The sequence below is a fragment of the Cotesia typhae genome, unplaced genomic scaffold, assembly GCF_013202065.1.
Source record: "Cotesia typhae breed Kobodo isofemale line unplaced genomic scaffold, CoteBio_Ctyphae contig_26, whole genome shotgun sequence".
Lineage (NCBI taxonomy): Eukaryota > Metazoa > Arthropoda > Insecta > Hymenoptera > Braconidae > Cotesia > Cotesia typhae.
The window spans coordinates 1,316,599-1,338,719 of NW_027423732.1; the positions used below are offsets into that span (position 1 = coordinate 1,316,599).

Genomic DNA, 22,121 nt, shown 5'->3' on the forward strand with positions numbered 1-22,121 from the left:
ATACTCATGTAATCATTGAAAATAAATCTTTTTAGTAAATTTCATCGAAATTTAAATATTGCATTTATCCTCATGGATCAGAAAATACATATGGTTCAAAAGTTTATAGATATATGTATTTATCTATGCATATATATGTATGTATTCGTCTATCAACTCTTATAATTTAGATGAAAAATATGAAAATATATAATGAAAGCAAACTATTCGTAACGTGATTGGTCAAATATATCATAAGCATAAAAATATATGCAAATCCTAAATTCATGCGCGCGTTTGCGCGCGAAAATTTGAATTTTGTTTTAAAAAAAAACACATGCTTACTGATGACTATCGAAATTTATTATGTGACACTATTCTGCATGTTGAAATACGATCTAACACAGACTGATAGTAAGCTGTGTATCTTCTTCAATATAATATCATACTTAAATGATAACCTATTTAGAAAATTACAATCTAGCTTGGTTTTGAGAACAAAATTGACAGCAATTGGAAAAGCTATTAAAATGTAAAATATAATTCTTATTAAAATTCTCTTTATTCATTGCTTAATCACAAGTTACTCACGATTTAAATTCAGCTATTTAATAATAAGTAACACCCATAATTTGGATAAAAATAAAAATACCGTTAATTAGTGTAAGATTTTCAACAATTTAGAATATCTTCGATCGCTTTTGTACTAATGCCCTTAAACATAAATTCTGATGAAATACATTAAATTCCAGATAAGCTTTGTGAATGAGGTCATCTTGCGCTTAGAACGACTGCGCGCACACTGTGGTCTCAAATTCTGGAATTTGAATGTTGAAGTTTTACTAAGTTCCTAAATTTTCACATAGCGAACACTACTAGTAGAATTAAGGGAAAATCCATATTAACTTCACTGACGGCTACCAGTATTAGTTTCCATGTCGAAATTTACAAACAAATCGAGTTTGAAAACTCAAAAAAAAATTCAACGTGAAAATTTTACGAATACAATGTATTTTTGCGTATATTCAAACCGCACTAGAATTCAAATTTGCGCGCGCAACTTTGAATTTGAATTTACGCGCGCAAATTTGAATTTGAATTTGCGCGCCTGAGTTTAGGGTTTACATATATTTTCATGCTTTTGATATATTTGACCAATCACGTTACGAATAGTGTGCTTACATGATATATTTTTATATTTTTCATCTAAATTATAAAAGTGGATTTCAATAGACTACTAAGATTTAAATAAAAACTCGATTATGTCATCTTACATAATCGCCAGAAATGACGACGTTTTAGGTGCGTCTCTGCTGTAATCGTCACGTTACGCACAATTTAAGGGCTCGCCTCCGCCCAGGTAACGTCAGCAGCCTCCCTACGTCACTTGAACATATACTAAAATATTTGTAGTAGCGAAATGTGAAAATACATTTTTCATCATTCCGAGGCCGAAAGTTCGTTTTTCTTCTGTTTTCTTACATGAAGAAAGTTACTCATTTCAGACTGCTCACAATTAGTGACAGTTTCAATTACTGTATTTTTTTGTTTTAGTTTTCCTCCCGTGACATTACTGTCAACACTATTATACAGGGTGATTCAGAATTACCTTCACAGCGGAAAACTGTAGATAGAGGAGTCGATTCTAAGAATAAAGTTCCTTAGTCGCTTTTCGATATTTTCAATAGTTTTTGAGTTATTCAAAATGTAAATTGACCAATCACAGACAAGCTTTAGAAATTACATCAAGCGCTTAGCGAAGTCCTGAGCGAGACCGAGTAAGCAAAATCAAAGATTTTTCAATAATTATTTTATGTATTGTCTATATCTATATTTTTGTCTGTTTGAAATTGCTATTATTTCAGTAAGACAATTTTATTAGTTAAAATTTTTTTCTTTATTCTTGGTTGAAGTTTATATATTTAGAAATACATAATTTATTTTGTCAATTCTCCGGAAGTTATATTTTTAATAATTGCATCATCTTAAATCAATAATGTTTTCTGTGAAAAGGAAAAGATAAAAAAATATATATATAAATACGTTCTAGGTTGTAATTGCATGTTTTGTTTTATTTCTGTGAGAAATCAAACTTTTCAAATTAAATAAATATCATTTAACTTGAAGTCTGCTGTGGCAGTGTTACTTAACTTATTTATTATTATTTTTTATTTTTTTTTTTAATTTCTAGAGCTTGTCTGTGATTGGTCAATTTACATTTTGAATAACTCAAAAATTATTGAGAATATCGAAAAGCGACTAAGGAACTTTATTCATAGAATCGTCTCCTCTATCTACAGTTTCCCGCTGTGAAGGTCATTCTGAATCACCCTGTATACGCGGCAATAAAATTATAATTTAATTATATGTGTAGTTAAAAGTAATAAAATTTGTTCACTTATATAAACAGAATAATTAAATAAAATATTAAATACAATAATGTGATAAAAAATTAAAATTATTTATATAAATTTAAAGTTTTTTGTAATTTTTACGAGAATTTAAATAAAAATATCACTTAATAAACAAACTTGTGCATAAAAAAAATAAATTATGAGTTCATCGGAGTGTTCATCTGAAGAGTCGGAAGCTGAAGAAGTGCGACGAAATATTGCTGCGGAAGCTGCTGAAATTATCCAAAATTTAGCACCCTCAAAATCTGTGCAACGCTACAGAAATTGCTACGATCAATTTATCAGTTCGTATTAATCGTATTAAATAAATCGTATTAATTTAATCAATGAAGATGTTTTATTAGTATATTTTAAAGATTTATTTAAAACCTTGGCACCCCCGAAAATTTGGAGTCGCTGGTCGATGCTGAGAACCATGATTAGTATTAATCATAGCATCGAGATTAAAAATTACAATAGATTGAAGATTTTTTTTTTTTTTTAACTTTTTATTTGTTTTTAGCGACTGGGGGGGCTCCGCCCCCCTACCTCGAAGTGTCTGCTACGCTCGTTAAAAATAACATTACAGTAATATTAATGGCTACCGGCGTTAACGTTGACCAAGGTCATATTCGCGGCTCCGCTCGCACCGGTTTATTACCCTGTGAGAACGAGATAGGTAGATGTTCTGGTGCTACTATTTTTACATTGTTGATAGTGTACACACAATAGTGTTATGCGCACATAGAGATATCAAATACTACAATAACACAATTATTAACTAAGGACGAGTGAAGAACAAGTTGAATAACCTACTGTTGACGCAGTAATGTTAGAACGGGTGAATGGCTGCATGTTATAAGTAGGTATTGTTTTCAATTTGTTTATTGCGTCGTTTTGTGTTAATAGCACAGTAAAGTTTGGCTTATTGAACTGGGAATGCTCTAGATTACGGGAATGAAACGATTACACTTCAGTATACGTTTATTATGAAATTAAACCTAGTTACAAATATTATGAGATTTATGAATATCTTACTAGAATTCAAATTTGCTTGCGCAAATTTGAATTTGAATTTGCGCGCATGAGTTTGGAGTTTACATATATTTTCATGCTTATGATATATTTGACCAATCACGTTACAAATAGTTTGCTTACATGATATATTTTCATATTTTTCATCTAAATTATAAGAGTGGATCTTAACACTACGACAGTACTTAAAATTCTATGTTGTCACTTATGCTACAACGATAATATTATGATGTATCCTTCCTTGTGACAGCGGGATCAAGCTTAATAAGAAACAAATAGTATAGAACTATATAATAACAGAAATAGTATTGTTCAAATGATATAACTTGGGAACATAACTGGCGTCGAATGTCTGTCACAATATTCGATAGCGAAATCCGAGCTATGCGGTTCATTTGGTAGATAGCGAAATCTGACGCACAAAACGTGGCGGCTTTACCACTTCCATCGGTGCTGTGTACGACAATAGGACCTATAGGAATCTCATGAACTTTGAGCGCTCGTTTGGCGACTTCACTTAGATGGTTTACTTTTAGAACGAATTGAAAGAACTTAGTCACATCACAAGGAACGTCACTCGCAGTCCAGTCGCTGTATGAAAAGTGGCAGAGTTTACGTGAAGGTTCGATTCCATACTTCAGATGCAATTCAGTTACCACAAAATTATTGATTGTCTTTCTTTTTGCGGTTTTCATCTGGTACAGTCCAGCTTGGAGAACGCCGTCTTCTTCTTTCATCCAATACTGGTAGCACTGGTTAGCATTGTTTGATGTTGGTCTCGATAGTGACACGATGATATAAATGCGTTCCTTCCACAAGGTGTTGAAAAAGTCTTCCACTGAATTCTCCGTTGGGTTTCCAGTGCACAAGAATTTCTTCTCATCTTGGAATCTATTGACGTAGTAGACATTCTCGCTTTTGAATTCGTCTCTGTTTTCAAAAACTTCAGATTTGCTGGTTGTCTGTTCGCATGTTATCTGATAATATTCTTGCTGTACGAGTTGTTGAAAATTTGGATAGCTTGCACTGATGCATAATTGCACAGCGCTGTACATTGTAAACTGCTTTTTTTCTTCCGATGCTGCTGACACTGAATATTTACTGCAGCGAGCCAGATCTGATAACGGCGACAAACGTCAACAAAATAAGGTGAGAGCGTCAAATTTAGTGTTTATATATCTGATCTGAATGCTAATAAATTTGGAATACGTTAACGCGTACGCACACAAGAGTGTGCAATGTTAATATCAAGGTCGCGCGCATATCCATCTAGCTATTAACACAGGATGATATTGCTTTAATTACAGTTAAATTAATGCTCGGAACAGTTGAATAACAAGTGAAGACGTGTTTGCAGTCGGAGGAATTTTATATTAAAGATATTGCCTGATTTTGAAATAACATAATTCTACCGCTGGGAATTGAAACAGTAAAAGACGAATCATACTTCATGATATCTTAACTAAAAAAACTCTGTTGAATTCTAAGTATTTGACTTGATGATGACAATTTCTAATCACTAATACAAAGACGCACTCACTATTGTTATTATTTCTGGATGTTTAATCAGTTCTGCTAAAAACGTGATTCATTTGTAGTAATCTATTTTCATTTTCTACGATTTCATTTTCGATTGCAATGATCCTTTCTCGAATAAGAGGTGATAATGGTTTTCGTTGAAGCTGAAGTTTCGCCCGTTTCAGTGAAATGATGTAACCACGGTGCCAAGTTATTTCAAGCTGGATCTGATTAAATAACTGATTCGTATTGAACTGCGACAAAAAATCATGCATTGTGTATCATGGATGACTGTATTCTGTCAATTTTAGAGAATTTTTGACCCAACATTCGCAAATGACATTACATAGGCTTGTAACTTGATTGAAAGTCAAAATGGCAATGCTTTTGCCTTGTACACCTGATATCAGGCAACTTTTTTGTCAAGGATTTCCTACTGAGGATGTGTTTATATTACGGTCAATTAAAGACTATCTATGATAAAAGGAAATTGTGTACTCACGTGCTGGTTCATTTTTACTTTCGAAAAAAGCACTTCTAAGAACAAGATGACTCGATAAGGAACAGTTTTGAATTGAAGTGATTGTAATCAAATTTAATTATATATGGTGGACGCGTATCCTTGAACTTCAAATTTATTTAAATTCTTAAATTATTAGACATCAAATTTCTTTATTATGATAAGTAATGTATATAGATTCATAGTCACCCATCTTTTGATAAAGAGCGCTATTTATTAGAAGTATAAAGTGTAAAATAGAGTTATCTTAATATGACGTTTATGCAAACAGTTTTTCGAATCATAATCATTATGCGCATACAAATGACTATTTTCTTCCTTTTATACTACCAAATCATGAAGGTCAGAAAAAATAGTCTTATCTAAACAGACAAACCTACTTTTGCATAGTTAAAAAGACTTGTTGTTAATTAGTTAACTAGTTTTTTAAGAGAATCTTATTTGAACGTTTTAATTGGTCAGTAATATTTTTTCAATTTCACCACTGTTCGGTAGAATTTTGTTATCGAGTATTAATAACAGATCTGTCATAGTAATATGTGCCAGAGTTAATTTTCTTAACGTTCTAATTTTATAGTCGCCAATTACGACCATACCGTTTTCTTCGGGGTGCCAATAAGGATAGCATTGGTGCTCATTGTTAGTTGTCAGGTTGATTAGCATCACTATGATCCGGCTGTTTTCATTCCGCACCATCGTCCAGAAGGTTTTGACGGTGTTCATCCGAGGAGCTTGAGTACAAATAAACTTTTTCTCGTCTTCAAAGCCACTAACGTAATTCGCATGGATGTAATCCGAAATCCTCAGATCGTACGACCATGTGAAGACCCTAGAGTGGTCCCAACAGGGGACAAGGCTACTCCAATTTTTATCCCTGTTTTCCAGCTTCGCAAAAGCTTTCCATGTGCCTGACTCTTCAGTGGATACAATGCGATGATGTTCATCCCAAACTAAGCTTGAAAAATTTGGCTGATTCGCTTTTGCCCACAAATTTTTCAAGGTAAAACTTTCACAATCGATGAGCTTCATTCCGTCTTCACTAATTATGTTCAACAACACGTCTAGTTCTCACTAGTGATTTCAGAAGTCTGATATAGAAATATAACTCGATTACATATTTATATGATCTTAACTAAATGTTGTTTATACTTCTCCTTATCATGTGTAACCGACGGAAGATGTTAAATGTCAAAGGCACATTACGTTTATTGTTTTTATTATCTACTAGCTGTTACCCGCCCGCTTCGCTGGGCAATTATAGAATTGTATTTTTCGATCTAAACTTAAAATTTGATTAGAGTATTGTTTTGACTTTCACAAATTCCAAATTTCATCGAATAAGCATATACCTTTTATCTATGAAATTATTCCAGCTAATATTCATTGTAACTTTCAATGTGCAATCGCTATAATGTTTGCGTGGCCTTTTTTTCAAAAATGAATAATAATTGACACGAAGAAAAAAATTTGAAATGAGAATTTGGAGTCTATAGGAGCTATAGCTTGGAAATTAAAAATTTTTGATGTTAGCACCCACCTTCGCAAACCCCTGTGAGATGAGCTATCGTAAAATTTTCCCATGGACTTCTTCTACATCTCTCACAGAAGATTCCTACCAAATTTGGAGTCGATAGGAGCTATAGTTTAAAAACGGGAATTTTTTATTATTATAACGCTCCTACAATCCTCTTTGGGGTAGAATATCGTAAAATTCGTTCATAAATTATTTTTTCATCATTTATTATAGAAAATTCCTACAAAATTTGGAGTCTGTAGGAGTTATAGCTTGGAAATTAAAAATTTTGATTGTTAATACCCACCCCCGCAACCCTCTGTGAGGTGAGATATCGTGAAATTTGTTTATAGATTATTTCTACATCTCTTACAAAAGATTCCTACCAAAATTGGAGTTGATAGGAGCTACAGTTTAAAAACTGGAGTTTTTCATTGTTAATGCCCCCGCAAACCCCTTTGGGGGTGGAATTTTTTAAAATCTGTTCTTAGCTGACCTCTACAGGGCAAAAGTATAATTCCTACCAAATTTCAAGTTTCTAGATCCGATGGTTCCCGAGATATCGTGATGAGTCAATCTATCTATAGAACAGCTCCTATATATATCACACACAATTTACCATTTTATTTTTAATCATTTAAATCAGTATAATCATTTAACAATATCAACATTAATATTTATGTTATATTTATCTGTTTTATGATATAATGGAGTTTATCCTTCATGATCATTTCAATACATATTAGCTATTTCAGTTATTAATGATTTAGCTATTCTTTCTTAAAAAAAGTATGATTATGAATTCCTACTGTCCCAACAATCAATCGATGAAAATCCATGTATTTGCCTAACATTGTGTAGAATAATACTGTTGAATAATAATTGTATAGAATATTAATATTTAGTAACTTTCTACTTTTATTCTAATCATTCCTCTGAATTTAGTTTACAACCGAATTTATTATTACAATTTATTCATTTTAACAGTTGTTTTAGCAACGGTAACTATTGCAACTGTGACCATGGCAACGGTAACCATGGCAACGGTAACCGTGGCAACGGTATCCATGGTAACGGTAACCATGGCAACGGTATCCATATCAACGGTAATCATGGCAACGGTTGATTAGCGTGGGTAGTTGCACTGGGGGAGGGGGGGGTGAGTTCTGTAATTGATGGGTGCCACTTGATGGGTTTCTTAGATTGGCGAATCAAAATGACATTTTCTAAAAAAAAAAAAAAAGAGAGAGAGAGATATAGGGAAGGGGGAAGAAGTCACGGGAGGGGAGGGGAAGAATGAGAAGGAGGGGAGGGAGTAGCATACGTGATGGTAGACGAAAAATTCATTATAGCTAGGAATTGCGTAAAATCCGTTCTTAGTGAGCGTCTACATCACGAATGGAGTAAGTATGCTAAATTTCAAGTCAATCGGGCGAATAGTTTCGGAGATCTCGTGATGAGTGAGTGAGTGGTATTTCGCTTATATATATATATATATATATATATATATATATATATATATATATATATATATATATATATATATATAGATAGATAGATAGATAAGTGAATGATTAATTATCTGGTTCGATAATTAAAACTAGCGATAGTTAGCCTCTATCGAAAGAAACAAATGAGAACAACCACAGCGAGGTTTGAATAACTCACTTCATCTAATCTCTACAATCATACACTAAAAAAAAAGTATGAATCCCACACTTATAAATTTCAGTGATATTAAAATACTTGGTATTGCGAATATACTTAAACACTGTTCGAGTCTCAGCGCAATATTTTTAAGCACTACACTGAAACTCGTTTAAGTCATACACTTAAACCGAGTTTGAGCGCCACCGCAAAACTCATATCAGCAATACACTCAAATTCTTATAGTAATAAATTTACAGAATAAAAAAAGAAAGGTTATGTAAATAAATATTGCTATACATTAAAGAAATGACAATAAACCCATTTATTTAAAAATTAAATTTATTTAAAAATTAATAAATAATTAATAATAATCATAATATAAAATACAGAATATTAACATATATGGGACAAGGTATATTAATATTAATATAATTAGTTTTTAGTTTTTAATGTTAAAATAATAATTTTAGTGATGGTTAGATCGTACAATTACAAATGATTGATCGGAATTTTTTGTTATACAATGTGGCCGGATGTCAAATAAATGATCATACAAAACAATATCATCAGTATTTTATTTTATATTAATTTTTTGAAATTTAATTTAGCAGATATTTGATCATTTTAAGAAATTTTTTAATAAATAAATTATAGCAAAAAAAAAAATGAGGAAAAAAAATTAACATGTAGAAATTAAAAAAAATTAATAATCCAATTTTTAAAAAATAATTTTTTGGAATAAAGTTGTTTGTTAAATAAAATTAAAAAAGTATCAAGTGTCTGCTAACTTTAATGTGATATTAATTTTGTACTTATAAAAAACTAAAAGAGTTGTCAGATATTTATTTATAAAAATTTTTAAAAATTAATATTAAAATTGTTCCTGGTGACTCAAATATGTTAATTTTTTTTATTTTTTAATTATTTATTTTATTTTTTTTTTTTTTATTTATTAAGAAATAATGATTAAAGATTAATGTTAGGATGTTACATTTATTATAATAAAGGTTAACCTCGGTTGACAATGTGTTTAAATTTTACAATATCATAAAATTACATACCTTCAAGCACTTGATATGATAGGATGACAAATTCCACTCGGTTAATTTATTTTTCACCCACGGATCCATAAATTATTATTTTTAATGTCAATTATATAAATATTTTTTTTAATGCTCTTGAGAACGATCTTTAGGTTAAAGGTATAAACACAGGGAAAAAAAGAGCGAAATACGCGCTGAGTTTTACGCGGGAACTTTTTTTACTATACTCTCTAGACTTGCAATAGTATCGTACGAAAAATATAAGTCACTCACTTAAACAGAGTATTGCGATAATACTTAAACTTTTTTATCATATTCGCAATACCAATCCTCTTCTAAAAAGTTGATAGCCGGATGTCGTATCGTTTTACATCACTTCTGTGACTATTTTATTCGGTTGTTGATTTGTCGACTGAGATAGTGGCAGGATTTTTAAAAGAATGAGGGCGAGCGAAGCGAGCGTGTTAAGTCTAGTTCATTAAAAAAGTGTATATCAATAGGACTTAAACTTGTTTTTCAGTGTAGCGTTACAAGATCTTTTCAATGCGTTAGTCATTTTTAACGTGATAATTTACTAAAAAATACTATTTTTCCGAAAAAATTACCAATGCAAACAAGATTTTTTCAGTCTGTTAAACTAAGATATGAAAATTTTGCATGATTTCAAGTTTTTGACTTGGTAAACACTTCTACTGTATCTTCCAACTTTGATTTTGCATTATAGCAATGGTTCTATGAAGCTTTCACCATAATAACATTACTTTTCGAAAACTGGATCAGAATAAATAAAATTCACAATGCAACATAAGATTGTTTAATAGTAACCTTTACAGATGTTGTTTATCCGCACGATTGAACTTTGGTAACTTGCTATTTTACTGTCAATGGTACGTATCTTGGCCCGGATGTCCGAACAATCTGGCTGCCGTTCTAACTCCAACTTAGCGAGTTTCAATGCATTAATTTTATCTTGGTATTCTTGAAGTTCTCGTTGAATGACAGCTGTTGACATTTTGGGCTGAAAACAAAGTAATTGTTGTAGGATCACGACTATATCTTCTCAAACTAGTTTCCGCTAGACAATTAAAGGTTTTTAAATTACATTTAAAGCTTCGATCAATTATGACATCTTAGAAGACGTTATTTTTATATCGTAAAAGCTAAACCTTGAATTTTGATTATAGTCTAGGTGAAAATTTGATTTATTGAAATTAAGAAACATAGCAGTTTCTGGAGCTAACTACACTGAGAGAAAAATTTATTCAAGAGTAATAAAAAAGTTTATTTGGACTTGAAAAAACAACTTAGTTAATATTAATAAAATTATATTTCATATAAATAAAATTTTCTTAAAGACTAATAAAATTTTATTAAATACTAATATGTGTTTATTAAAATAACCACGAGTGTCGCGTTCGTTTGCTGTTACAAATTCGCGCAGTTTATACTCGCTCCTGAATTATTACAATAAAATAATAATTCAAACAAAAAATAAATAAATATTTATCGATTTTTTTAATTTATTAAAATACATAAAAATATAGAAGTTAAATGTGCTAAAACACATATAAAAAAGTTGTTAGAGGATTGGCAATTATTATCTTTGTAGTCTATTTTTTCAGGTAAGTTGTTAAAAAAATTATTTTTAATTAATATACATAATTCATGTTCCATAACAAAATATTAATTTTTATTAATTATAATAAATTTTCACCGTAAAACTTTTTAATAAATAGTAAATAAGATTTTCCAACGAAACATCCTAACCTAACCTATTTGTTTACTCCCGACTTATATCTTGTCTGTATAGAACATGAATTAAACGATTTTGAAACCTTCGACGACTACATCACTTTAAGTAGTCAAGAAGAAATCAAAGAGTTGATTCCAAAAGCTGGACTAAGGGTAAAAATACTAAAAAATATCAGGAACAAGTGGGTTTAAAATTTTTAATCAATTAGAGTAGCTATGGTTTTCTCAAAATAATTAAAAGCTGTTGAAAATATATTAAAACATTTAATAAGTAAAATGTTGATATCTATTTTTATCGATGTTGATATGTTGATATCTATTTTTAATCGATTTTATAAAAAATAATATGTCAATTATAAATTTAGAATACGCTAATATTTATAAAACATATTAAAATAGACTACTTCTAATGTATTCGTTAATTAATTATTTAAGTATGATATATATTGAACAAATATCGTAGACATGTGAAAGTTTTTATTATATTTAAATAATAAAAATAAATAAATACTCTATTGAATTTATGAAAACAGTCTTTATTTTTTACAAAAGCTCTTCTAAATTGTCAGGTTTTCTGCTTCTCTTTTCATTTTATTTAATAATTTTGAACTCTCATCAGTTCATTTGTTAAATTTTAAAATCTGAGTGAGTAGAAAAGTTTATTGGTATTTAATAAAATTTTATTAGTGTTTAATAAAACGTATATTAGTAGTTAAGAAAATTTTTATTAGTATGTAAGAAAATTTTATTAATATTTAATAAATTTTTATTTTTAATTAGCCAAATAAACGTTTTATTAAATAGTAATAAAATTTTATTACTCTTGAATAAAATTTTCTCTCAGTGTACAGTGCAAAATCGAATTTACTACGCTAGCTCATATTTCACACTTTACTCAAAAGAGCTTTTTCCTCTTTGTCACGCAGATAATTATTTATTTCTGCCAAACAATGTAAGATCACACGGTAACAAAACAAATATTGATCTAGAATAACAACACTTGAATGCCTTTGCTGTCGGATGCTTATCAAGATCTTTGGTAAAGATATTCTTCCAGTTTTACTCAATTGATGAAGGGCAAAGTCAATCACACAAAAAACTCCAGTTGTTCCGATTCCCGTAGAACAGTGCACTATGATAGGTGCTATTATTTCACAACAACTCAACATTCTTGTTCGTACAGCCTTGCGCATATGATTAATTGTTAGCACAAACTTGTAAAATTTCCCCACGTCCTTAAAATTGCCGTCTTCCGTCCAGTCAATGTACAAAAAATGGTAGACTCTTCGTTGCCGCTCAATGAATTCATCAGTGACACTTAATTCTGTCACAATGTAATTCGAGAATGTCTTTTTCTTCAATCTTCGGATTGTATACTGTGCAAATTGCAGAGTCTCATCGTCTTTGGAAGGCCAATACTGCCAGCAACTGGAAGTCACATTCACCAGCATAATGATGATGTGGCTGTTTTCGTTCCAGACCATCCGATAGAAGTCGACCAGTGTGTTGGCTTTCGGTGCTTGGGTGCAGATGAACTTCTTCTTATCTTCAAATCCATCGACATAATTAGCGTGGATGTAGTCTGACGGAGATTCATAGGCAGCTAGCTTAACCCTAGTGTGATCCCAACATGGGACTAAGCTGTTTCGGTTCTTCTCCCTGTTTTCTGGCTTCGCAAAAGCTTCCCAGGTCCCAGACAGTTGTAAGTTGATGATCCCACAGTATTCTTCCAAACAAAGGCTTGCAAAATTTGCTTGACATGCTCTTCTCCACAGACCTTTAGGATTTAGTTCATGCAATTGTTTCAATTCCATTGGACTTTGTGGAAAGTTCTTTCACTTCAAATTGACTTGTCTTAGAAACGGTTCACAATGAACTAAGAAGTATTGTTCTTTGATTGACCATTTATATAGTTAACGTCTTTTAATTATTTATTTATACCACTATTGGCATACATCGACTTGCTCTTTGAACTACCTCCAGAATTTTTATCGTGAAATTATCGCCGGCGCTTCGTGAGTCCAATATAAATAACAGACTCGAACAGTGATTCCTTTCAGTTACAAAATAAAAGAATGTTAATTTTTCTGAAAGATTTATTGACCAAGATCCTACTAATTCACAACAATTCAATATCTAACGGGTGAAAATTACAGCGATGGTATATTTTTAATATATGATTTTTATGACTCAAAATTTCGTTTTTTATTTTACTGATCTCAAACTGGACAGCTGGCGAAAAGGGCACCCTTACAAGTTGTAACAATATTTCTTTCAAGCCATCGATTTTTTTGAGGTGAAATGTGATTTCTTGTTTCATGCGAGCAGTCATTGGATCCATGCATGTCTGTGGTAGACAAGACATTCATAAATACACACTTATGAAAAAAGCTATAAACTGAATGAATGAATAAAAAAAAAAATAAAATAACATGCTTACTTTTTTTGACATGTTTATTTCCACAAAATAATCATATGCAACTCAAAACCACTCAATTAAAATATCTCTGAGATAAATTGCACTCAAAACACGATATGTTTTTGAATGAGTCTAGCTCTGATTAAAACGGTTGGCAAACTGGTTGATTTCCGACGAATACATAATCAAAAATATCTCCGACCTATCCAATTGATAATAGAGGGCATGTTTACAGTTCAAACAAGTTTATAAAACCTGAGAGTGATGGACATTAAATCTCGTAGCGGGTAAAATGTGTTTGCGATAAAATAATAGTAAGTCTATGCTATTTTGGTCTCTAATATAATCGTTCTGTGTCCGCAATTTTGAATATTTATTATTTAATCACTTTTTTCTGAAAATTCCTTGATCCTTAATATAAAATTAAGATGAAATGTATGTGCCTAGCACCTAGGTAGACTATAAGCCTGTAGTACGAGCGTGCGTTATTAGGGTGGTCCTTATGTTGGGTTTTTTGAAATTTTTTTTCACGATAGTTCAAAATCGGTTCAAATTCTATAAAAAAAAAATCATGCCAAGTTATAGCTCTTAATTTTAATATTAACCCGCGCCCCCCGACGGTCAAAGTTTTAAAGGAAAATAACATGGGAAAAGTTATATTTTTACTTTGGAATTTTTTACGTCATAAACTAACCAACAAATCACATCAAAAAATATTTTTTCTAATGCAAAATTTAACGGTCTACAAAAAAGGTCTCTTATCATTTTTTGATAATTCTAACGGTTTTGAAGTTATTCGAGGTCTAAATTGAAACTATAATCTTTTTCATAGTTTTTTCTGGTCATTTAATAATTCAACAATCATAGACGGGTTATTATTCATATTAGATTACTTTTTTTACTTATGCATATAATTTTGAACTATAATTTACGTGAAAAGTATTAATCAATTAAAGAAGTGTATTATTAATATTTTAATGAATCGAAAATGTACAAACATTACCATTTTTATTTTTAATTACAGATACTTTCATGAAGTTTTTACATTAGTTTTTTTAAGTGCGTCAGGAAACACATTTGACGATGATCTTTAACCAATTGTAACACGTATTGCATTTGTTTTTCATCCTTAGTATAACGATTACAAAAATCTTGCACTAGTTTAACTCCTCTTTCAGCACAGTCATTCACAACCGATAGTTTTTTAGCGAATCGTAATGCAGTTTTATAGTGTTCATTATGAGCCCATTCAGAAGGATGAATCTTTGAAAATTCTGTTTGTAACTCGAATCTATTGAAAAAATTGATCGATTCTGCAGTTACGAAAAAGTCAATATCATTATATAATAATTCAGTTATGCTCTTAATTTGAAAGCGTTTAACACTACATTTTTCATTAGTATAATCCAAGTCTTCTTCCGGAATATCATCAATCACAATTGTTTCTTCTTCTTTACGCAGCTTAGCGACAATTTTTAATTTTGTTTCTTGTGAAACTTCCTCATCAAAAATAGCTATGATTGCTAATTCTGGTGATAAATACCACAAGTGATTCATAAATCTACTAATTGCCACAGTAGCAAGATTACTGTTGATTGCCTTAAAGTTGTTGAGTTCTTTTATGAACTGAAGATCATGGTACGGAGTTTTGACACTATTTGACGACGAAAACCAAGCTTTAACATAAACCATTGTCACAAAAACACATATTTGCCGTAGTTTATTATCTTCACATTTTTTCAATGACAATTGCTCCCGAAGCATGTACATTTTCAATATATAAATAGCTTTTGCCATCCATCGTGCAATAATTTCATCAATCACTGCAGCAACACTATCTGTGATAGTATTATTTAAAATACGTGTATAAAAAAATAACACTTTCAAAGCTTGCAATTTCGATGGTAATTTGTTACCTACGATTTGAACGTTAACATCACCAATCAAAAAAATGTTTTGACGTAAACGTGATAACTCCATATTTAACTGATTACTTAAATATCGGATAAATGAACTCAAAAAATTTATTTATATATCAAAAAGGCATCAGTACTAGTAATTGAACGATTTTGATCAAGCTGAGAAATAAATGTAGGTTATGAGTAATCTGAGAATTAATTTTAGTGTTAGAGATTGAAGTAAAATCTAATAGATGGCGGCATGATCGGTTTCTAAAATGTTTTTAACCAGAAATCAAAATTTGAAATTGGAGTTTGTTGATATTTGTACCAATAACAATAAAAATCGAGACAATAGGTCCCGAATTTCTTTTGTATCCAAAAAAAGTTAAAAATCTTTAAAATGTTCGACAGTTCAGGCTAAAAAAATGAATTGGTGTTACTATTATTCCAACGTTACAGTTACTTTGAAAATTTTCTAAACAAAAAAATCCAATGAGATTATAAAGAATAACCGGTTCATGATTTATGAACTATTAAATGACCAAAAAAACAGAAAAAACTATGAAAAAGATTATAGTTTCAATTTAGACCTCGAATAACTTCAAAACCGTTAGAATTATCAAAAAATGATAAGAGACCTTTTTTGTAGACCGTTAAATTTTGCATTAGAAAAAATATTTTTTGATGTGATTTGTTGGTTAGTTTATGACGTAAAAAATTCCAAAGTAAAAATATAACTTTTCCCATGTTATTTTCCTTTAAAACTTTGACCGTCGGGGGGCGCGGGTTAATATTAAAATTAAGAGCTATAACTTGGCATGATTTTTTTTTTATAGATTTTGAACCGATTTTGAACTATCGTGAAAAAAAATTTCAAAAAACCCAACATAAGGACCACCCTAGTGCGTTATTTATCTAACCGGGCTCGCGTTGAACTGGCAGCGCATATTCTAGTAACGAAAAAACAAGGATGAATTATCACTGTGTGATAAAATTAATTCATAGCCTAGATCAGTGTGGCCATATCGTGCGATTTTTTTACCCCCCATTTTGGACCGCTTTCAATGTAGTCAGATGAGAGTGTCCTACAAAGTGGGGGTAAAAAAAGAGCACGTTCTGGCCACACTGGCCTAGATATCAGTAACCAATCGCGCGCATGAAATTCTCTCCGGAGCAAATGAGACGCAACTCAGTTATGCGACTCCATTATACATATGGTGTTTATACTGCAGATGTTGGAGTCATGTGCGTGCTAATGTTCAATACTTGGAAATTTCTATAACAAACTCAGGTCAAATGAAGAGCATATTGAACGTTTTATCATATTGCGCAGCGGAATTAAAAGTGAATAAACCAAAGGGCATGTAACGGTCACCTGCACCAAAGTCGCAGGGATTTTGTGCAAAAATACGGCGTAATAAGTGATTAATTATGCATCAGAAACAAACCAATTAAACTTTGTTAGTTGCAGCACTGGTAATGTCCATTACGTGGAAATAAAATGTGTAGAAGGGTGCTTGCAGGATATTCTGATTCACCCTTCTCTGACTAGTCACTATTCGAGGATTATCATAACGTTAAAAAGGTGAATTGGCTAATCTGTCTAATTGTCGTTAACATACCGGAAATTTGGAAAAAAAACAATGCAAAATTGAAAAATATATTTATGCCATAATAATTATTTTCTATTTACTTTAATTATTATTCACTTAAGCGTAAATTACATTACAATAATCAATTTTATCATGCTCTAGGTAATACATTAAACGTTACTTGAGCGTAAGTTCTTGTTTCATTATTGAATGAGTTACATTATGGTTATTACACGCCTTAAGTTGGTAAGTCTAGAAGTAAAGATATTTAAATAATAAGAGAGTTATAAGTTATTACTCACCTTAGTAATTTTACGGCTTTAGACTTACTAACGTTTTATTCAAGAGAGCTACTTCGTACTTCAGAATTGTAATTTCGTTATCAATTGCGATGATTTGATTTTGGAAGCGGTAAGAATCTATTCGTTGCCGTAACTGCTGTTTCACATGACACAATATAATAATTCTGTTACGGCAGAATCGAAGTTCTTGTAAGGTAATCGCAATCAGCTGATCCGTCTTTCTCTGCAAGAAAACAAAAGTTATTGAATCACAAAGAATCGGAGATTTATCCAACGAACATGGCTAGTTTATTAAAGACAACATAATATTTAAGGATAAGTTAACTTACATGCTTTTCCATTGCTTTGCCTTGATTTACAACCACTAGGAACGAAGAGTTATGGCAAAGGATGCCTGGATACTAATAATGAAACCTTCTCAACGCAGTTTATATTCAGTCGAAAGATCGTTGAGTCATCGTCTAGTAATTTAACTTTCCTAGCAACAAAAGAATTTAATAATCAGTCCCGATCTATAAATTTCAATTAATCAAAAACATGTTTAATTTCGAGTTGCGTGATCTAATAGATGTTAGTGGGTGAGAAGTAGGTGAAAAGCGCTTTTTTAGGTGAACTATGCGAACTAGTTCATCGGTTATCTCGCTCTTAGCTCACTCTATCGCTAAATATAAGAACGTTATAATACTAGCTTCTATTCATTAGCAAGGTATACAGAGTAGCAATAAGTTATAAATATGTCACTTGATGATCCCATTAAAGAATTCATTTTAAACCAAGGAAAAAGCTTTATTGAATAGAGTTGCTACGAAAAAAATACTTCTAATAACCTGGTCAGAAGATGAATTCAGAGTTATTTTCAGAGTCCATATAGTCTAGAACGTAGAATACATTTTCAACACTCTCGCAAGATGTATTTTTGACTCAAACTTGTTTTGATAGCAATGATATCATGACTCACATACGCAGAATAAGTACAATGATAAAATACGAGCGCCAATGTCACCTTGTATCATGCATCGATTGCGTGCTGAATGCCTAATGTAGTTGTTTGGGTTGCTTTAGTTCAGTTTATATACAATTTTTAGAACTTAGTGCTTTTGCGCCGTGTCATTAAACAACCTTATCAAGTATGAAGTACCTTAGTATTTTGACTCTGAAATATACTATTATACAATTACGTATTTATAGCTTACTCATAAATTTTTCTACAAAAATATATATTTTAGTTTTACTTGTATACCGTTATCTGGTTTTTACAAGGCTGATGTCCCCACTCTTTTTGGGGAATCAACTTCTCCACTTTTCATTGCGGCTGTGGACCGACTTGTGCCTCCTGTACCGTATTCACCCTTATCATCACCACTCGGCTATTGGAACAGTAATATGGGAAAACCACAGATAAAATCCATGTTAGTACAGTCGGAGCTGGGTTAAGTCTACAGTGATTGATAAGAACTCTTCTTTACCGACGACTGGAGCATTAGGCCTCTCTCCTAGTGTGCAGAGATCCCTCGCGCTAGCCAGCGCCGACTAGAGTGGTCACCTATTCAAGTTGTTGCTTAAATGTGTGATCGCGCAAGTCAGACGTGTGCCGCCCTAATTCGTATTTATGCTGATAAGGACATAATTATGGTAGTCATGGAAAAACATAATAGCCATAAACATCTTTATTAGATAATATTACATTTTCTTATTCGGATTCAACAAAGATACCGTTTAACTTACACTAGATCGGTGTTTTCATTAGAACATACTACTTTCTCAGAATTTGGATCATCTTCCTGTTTTTATTTTTCTGCGCTAACTCAAGTGGCGAAAGGTTTTTTGCATTGCGACGCCCTAAATCTATACCTGGCTGACAGCAGAGCCACTCAGCTAGCTCATAATCACGATGATTTACTGCTAGGTGAAGAACGGTGTTACCTTCAACACTTTCTTGTCCATTAATATCAGCTCCCAATTCCACCAAGATGTCAATCAACTTTGCTGCGTACCATTTTCCATGGGTCTCGGCTACTATGTGGATACCCATTTGTCCGGCACTGTTAGGTGTGTTCAAAGCTGCTGCTGTACAACTTTTCCTGATAAATGGCATGAATCTTGCGATAAATGAGAAACTTCCACATCTGGCTACTTCATGAAAAAAGTTTTCACCTTCACTATTCCTTTCCACTAGTACTTTCTCTAAGCCAGTTATGAAATTTGACAGTTCCATTTCTTCAGAAGTATATCAACTATTTATTTTCTTTATAAATTCTGAACCGCAAAGTGTACGTCAAAAGCTAGACGGTCTGATAATGATTAATTCATAGTTATGTGTATACAGCTCTGTAATCTCTGTATACTTGACATTTACACAGCAGTTCAAGGGTGATACCACTTATCAATGAATACAGTTCTAAATAAAAAATAAAAAATAGGAATCTGAGAAAATCGGATTAGCTTAAATGCTATTGTTAAAAAAATCCTTAATATAAAATTGAGATGAAATGTATGTGGCATCAATTTATTCGTGATGTGATTAGTCGAATATATCAAAGCATGAAAATATATGCAAACTCTATAATTAGGCGCGCGCTTGCGCGCGCAAATTCAAATTCTAGTCTAATTTAAAATCAAGGTATTTTGTGATTCCCACCAGTTAACTTCTGAAGTATAAGTGACAAAAAGTGCATTAAAATACGATAGCAGAAAAAGTATTGCTCAAACGTGATCACACTAGAATGTCTTTGTTGTCGGATGCGAGCAACAATTTCCGGAACTGATATCGTTGCGGTCTTCATCATCGTGAAGAGCGCAATGTCTGCTGTACAGAAAGTCCCAGTTCGACCAATCCCCGTATCACAGTGTACAATGATGGGCCCAGGTCGATCTTGATTCGGCTTCGTTGATCGTACGATTGCTGCGCGGCTTTGATTGATTCTTTGCACAAACCGGTAAAACTGAGCTACGTCATCAGGAACGTCATTTTCTGTCCAGCCAATATATATAAAGTGACGGATTTCACGAGATACTTCAGATCCAACACTTATAGTCAAGTCCGTTGCAACATAATCAAAGAAGATTTCTACGTTGGTTCTCTTTATTGTGAACGGACCAACTTGCAGAGTCTCATCGTCTTTGGAAGGCCAGTACTGACAGCAACTTGAATTCGGAATCACCAGCATAATGATGATGTGGCTATTTTCATTCCAAACCATCTGGTAGAAGTCGACCAATGTGTTGGTTTTCGGTGCTTGGGTGCAGATGAACTTCTTCTCTTCTTCAAATCCATCGACATAATTGGCATGGATGTAGTCTGACGCAGATTCATCGGCAGACAGCTTAACCCTTGTCTGATCCCAACATGGGACTAAGCTGTTTCGGTTCTTCTCCCTGTTTTCTAGCTTTGCGAAAGCTTCCCAGGAACCTGACTCTTCGAGGAACATGATCCATACGTGTTCTGCCCAGGCGACGGCCACAAAACTCGGCTGATTTACTCTCATCCACAGACTTATGGGATTAAAATGATGAAATTGGATAGTTCTCATTATTTCTTGAAGGACTTCTCTAAGTCCCTACTTAGTGTATCTAAATACTAAGCCCTTAATACTTAGTGTATCGGCGGTTGTTGAAAGACTAGTCGCATATCAGTTCGCTTCAGTATTTATAAGCCCTCCCCGTTGGATATTTTTAAATTGATAATTTTTAAACAAGTCGCTCTCCACTCGATGTTAAATCCCCTGAGTTTCGAATGCTTATCGCTTCATTATTCTGTATACAATACTTCACGACTTTCCGGTTATTTTTGATTAATTGCTGCAGTTAGCGGATGTGGGTCCAGCCGTATTAAAGGGAGATATTTCTGCTTGACTAAGATAATTATAAGCTATATTTAGCAGATAATTATCCTAATGATCTCAACAATGATGAAGTATGCCAATGGTGAACAGTGACAATATTCGGACGTTCCGACCTCAAATATTTGTAAACAAGATATTTTGTGCACTGGGGCAATACCCTTTCACCATAAAAAGGGTGCAAGTGTTTCATCATGTAAACATTGCAAGTAAAGTTATTGCACAAATCAGTTGTTTGCGCGCACTATCAATTTTCATAAATTCGAACATGGGTCTGAAGTACGGATGTATTGTACCCCGGCAATGGGAAATCTGCTCTCATGCCATGCTAGAAATTATATTGTACAATGAGCTTAACTCGGAATGGAGAAAGAGTCATAGACTTGACACGGCCGTGATTACCATAATGTGGGCGTCACAGCTACTCCTAAAGCTTTTGATCCATTCTTGTGGCTGTGTATAGTTGGAGACGAAAACATTGTGCCCAATGAACAGTATACTTTTCTCTACATTGAATGTTTTTATTAATTTTTTTGTTTTTTTATTGTTGTGTTCTGTTTTAGTCCTAGTTTATACCATGGAATTTACTGCTTTACTTATTTGATTCCTATTGATGCGCAAATGAATAAAAAGCCCGTAATTGTTATGCTAAATAAGAAATAAAA

General features: G+C 32.3%; 3 protein-coding genes across 3 annotated transcripts; all 3 read right to left on the bottom strand.

Moving 5' to 3' along the window:
- Positions 1-6: 6 nt before the first annotated feature.
- LOC141525476 (tyrosine-protein phosphatase non-receptor type 9-like) lies at positions 7-5,638 on the bottom strand. Its single transcript, XM_074239990.1, has 2 exons — positions 5,635-5,638; positions 7-4,524 (listed from the first exon to the last, which is right to left on the bottom strand). The coding sequence occupies exons 1-2, from the start codon at positions 5,636-5,638 to the stop codon at positions 3,632-3,634; spliced, it is 897 nt and encodes a 298-aa protein (XP_074096091.1). The 3' UTR covers positions 7-3,631.
- Positions 4,463-8,094, bottom strand: LOC141525585 (receptor-type tyrosine-protein phosphatase epsilon-like). The gene has a single exon (XM_074240136.1). It carries the CDS (start codon positions 6,472-6,474, stop codon positions 5,896-5,898), a length of 579 nt encoding a protein of 192 aa, XP_074096237.1. The 5' UTR covers positions 6,475-8,094; the 3' UTR covers positions 4,463-5,895.
- A 3,734-nt stretch (positions 8,095-11,828) lies between these two features.
- Positions 11,829-21,845, bottom strand: LOC141525477 (receptor-type tyrosine-protein phosphatase delta-like). Its single transcript, XM_074239992.1, has 4 exons — positions 20,234-21,845; positions 19,469-19,698; positions 15,395-15,498; positions 11,829-13,235 (listed from the first exon to the last, which is right to left on the bottom strand). The coding sequence occupies exons 1-4, from the start codon at positions 21,145-21,147 to the stop codon at positions 12,288-12,290; spliced, it is 2,196 nt and encodes a 731-aa protein (XP_074096093.1). The 5' UTR covers positions 21,148-21,845; the 3' UTR covers positions 11,829-12,287.
- Positions 21,846-22,121: the final 276 nt, after the last annotated feature.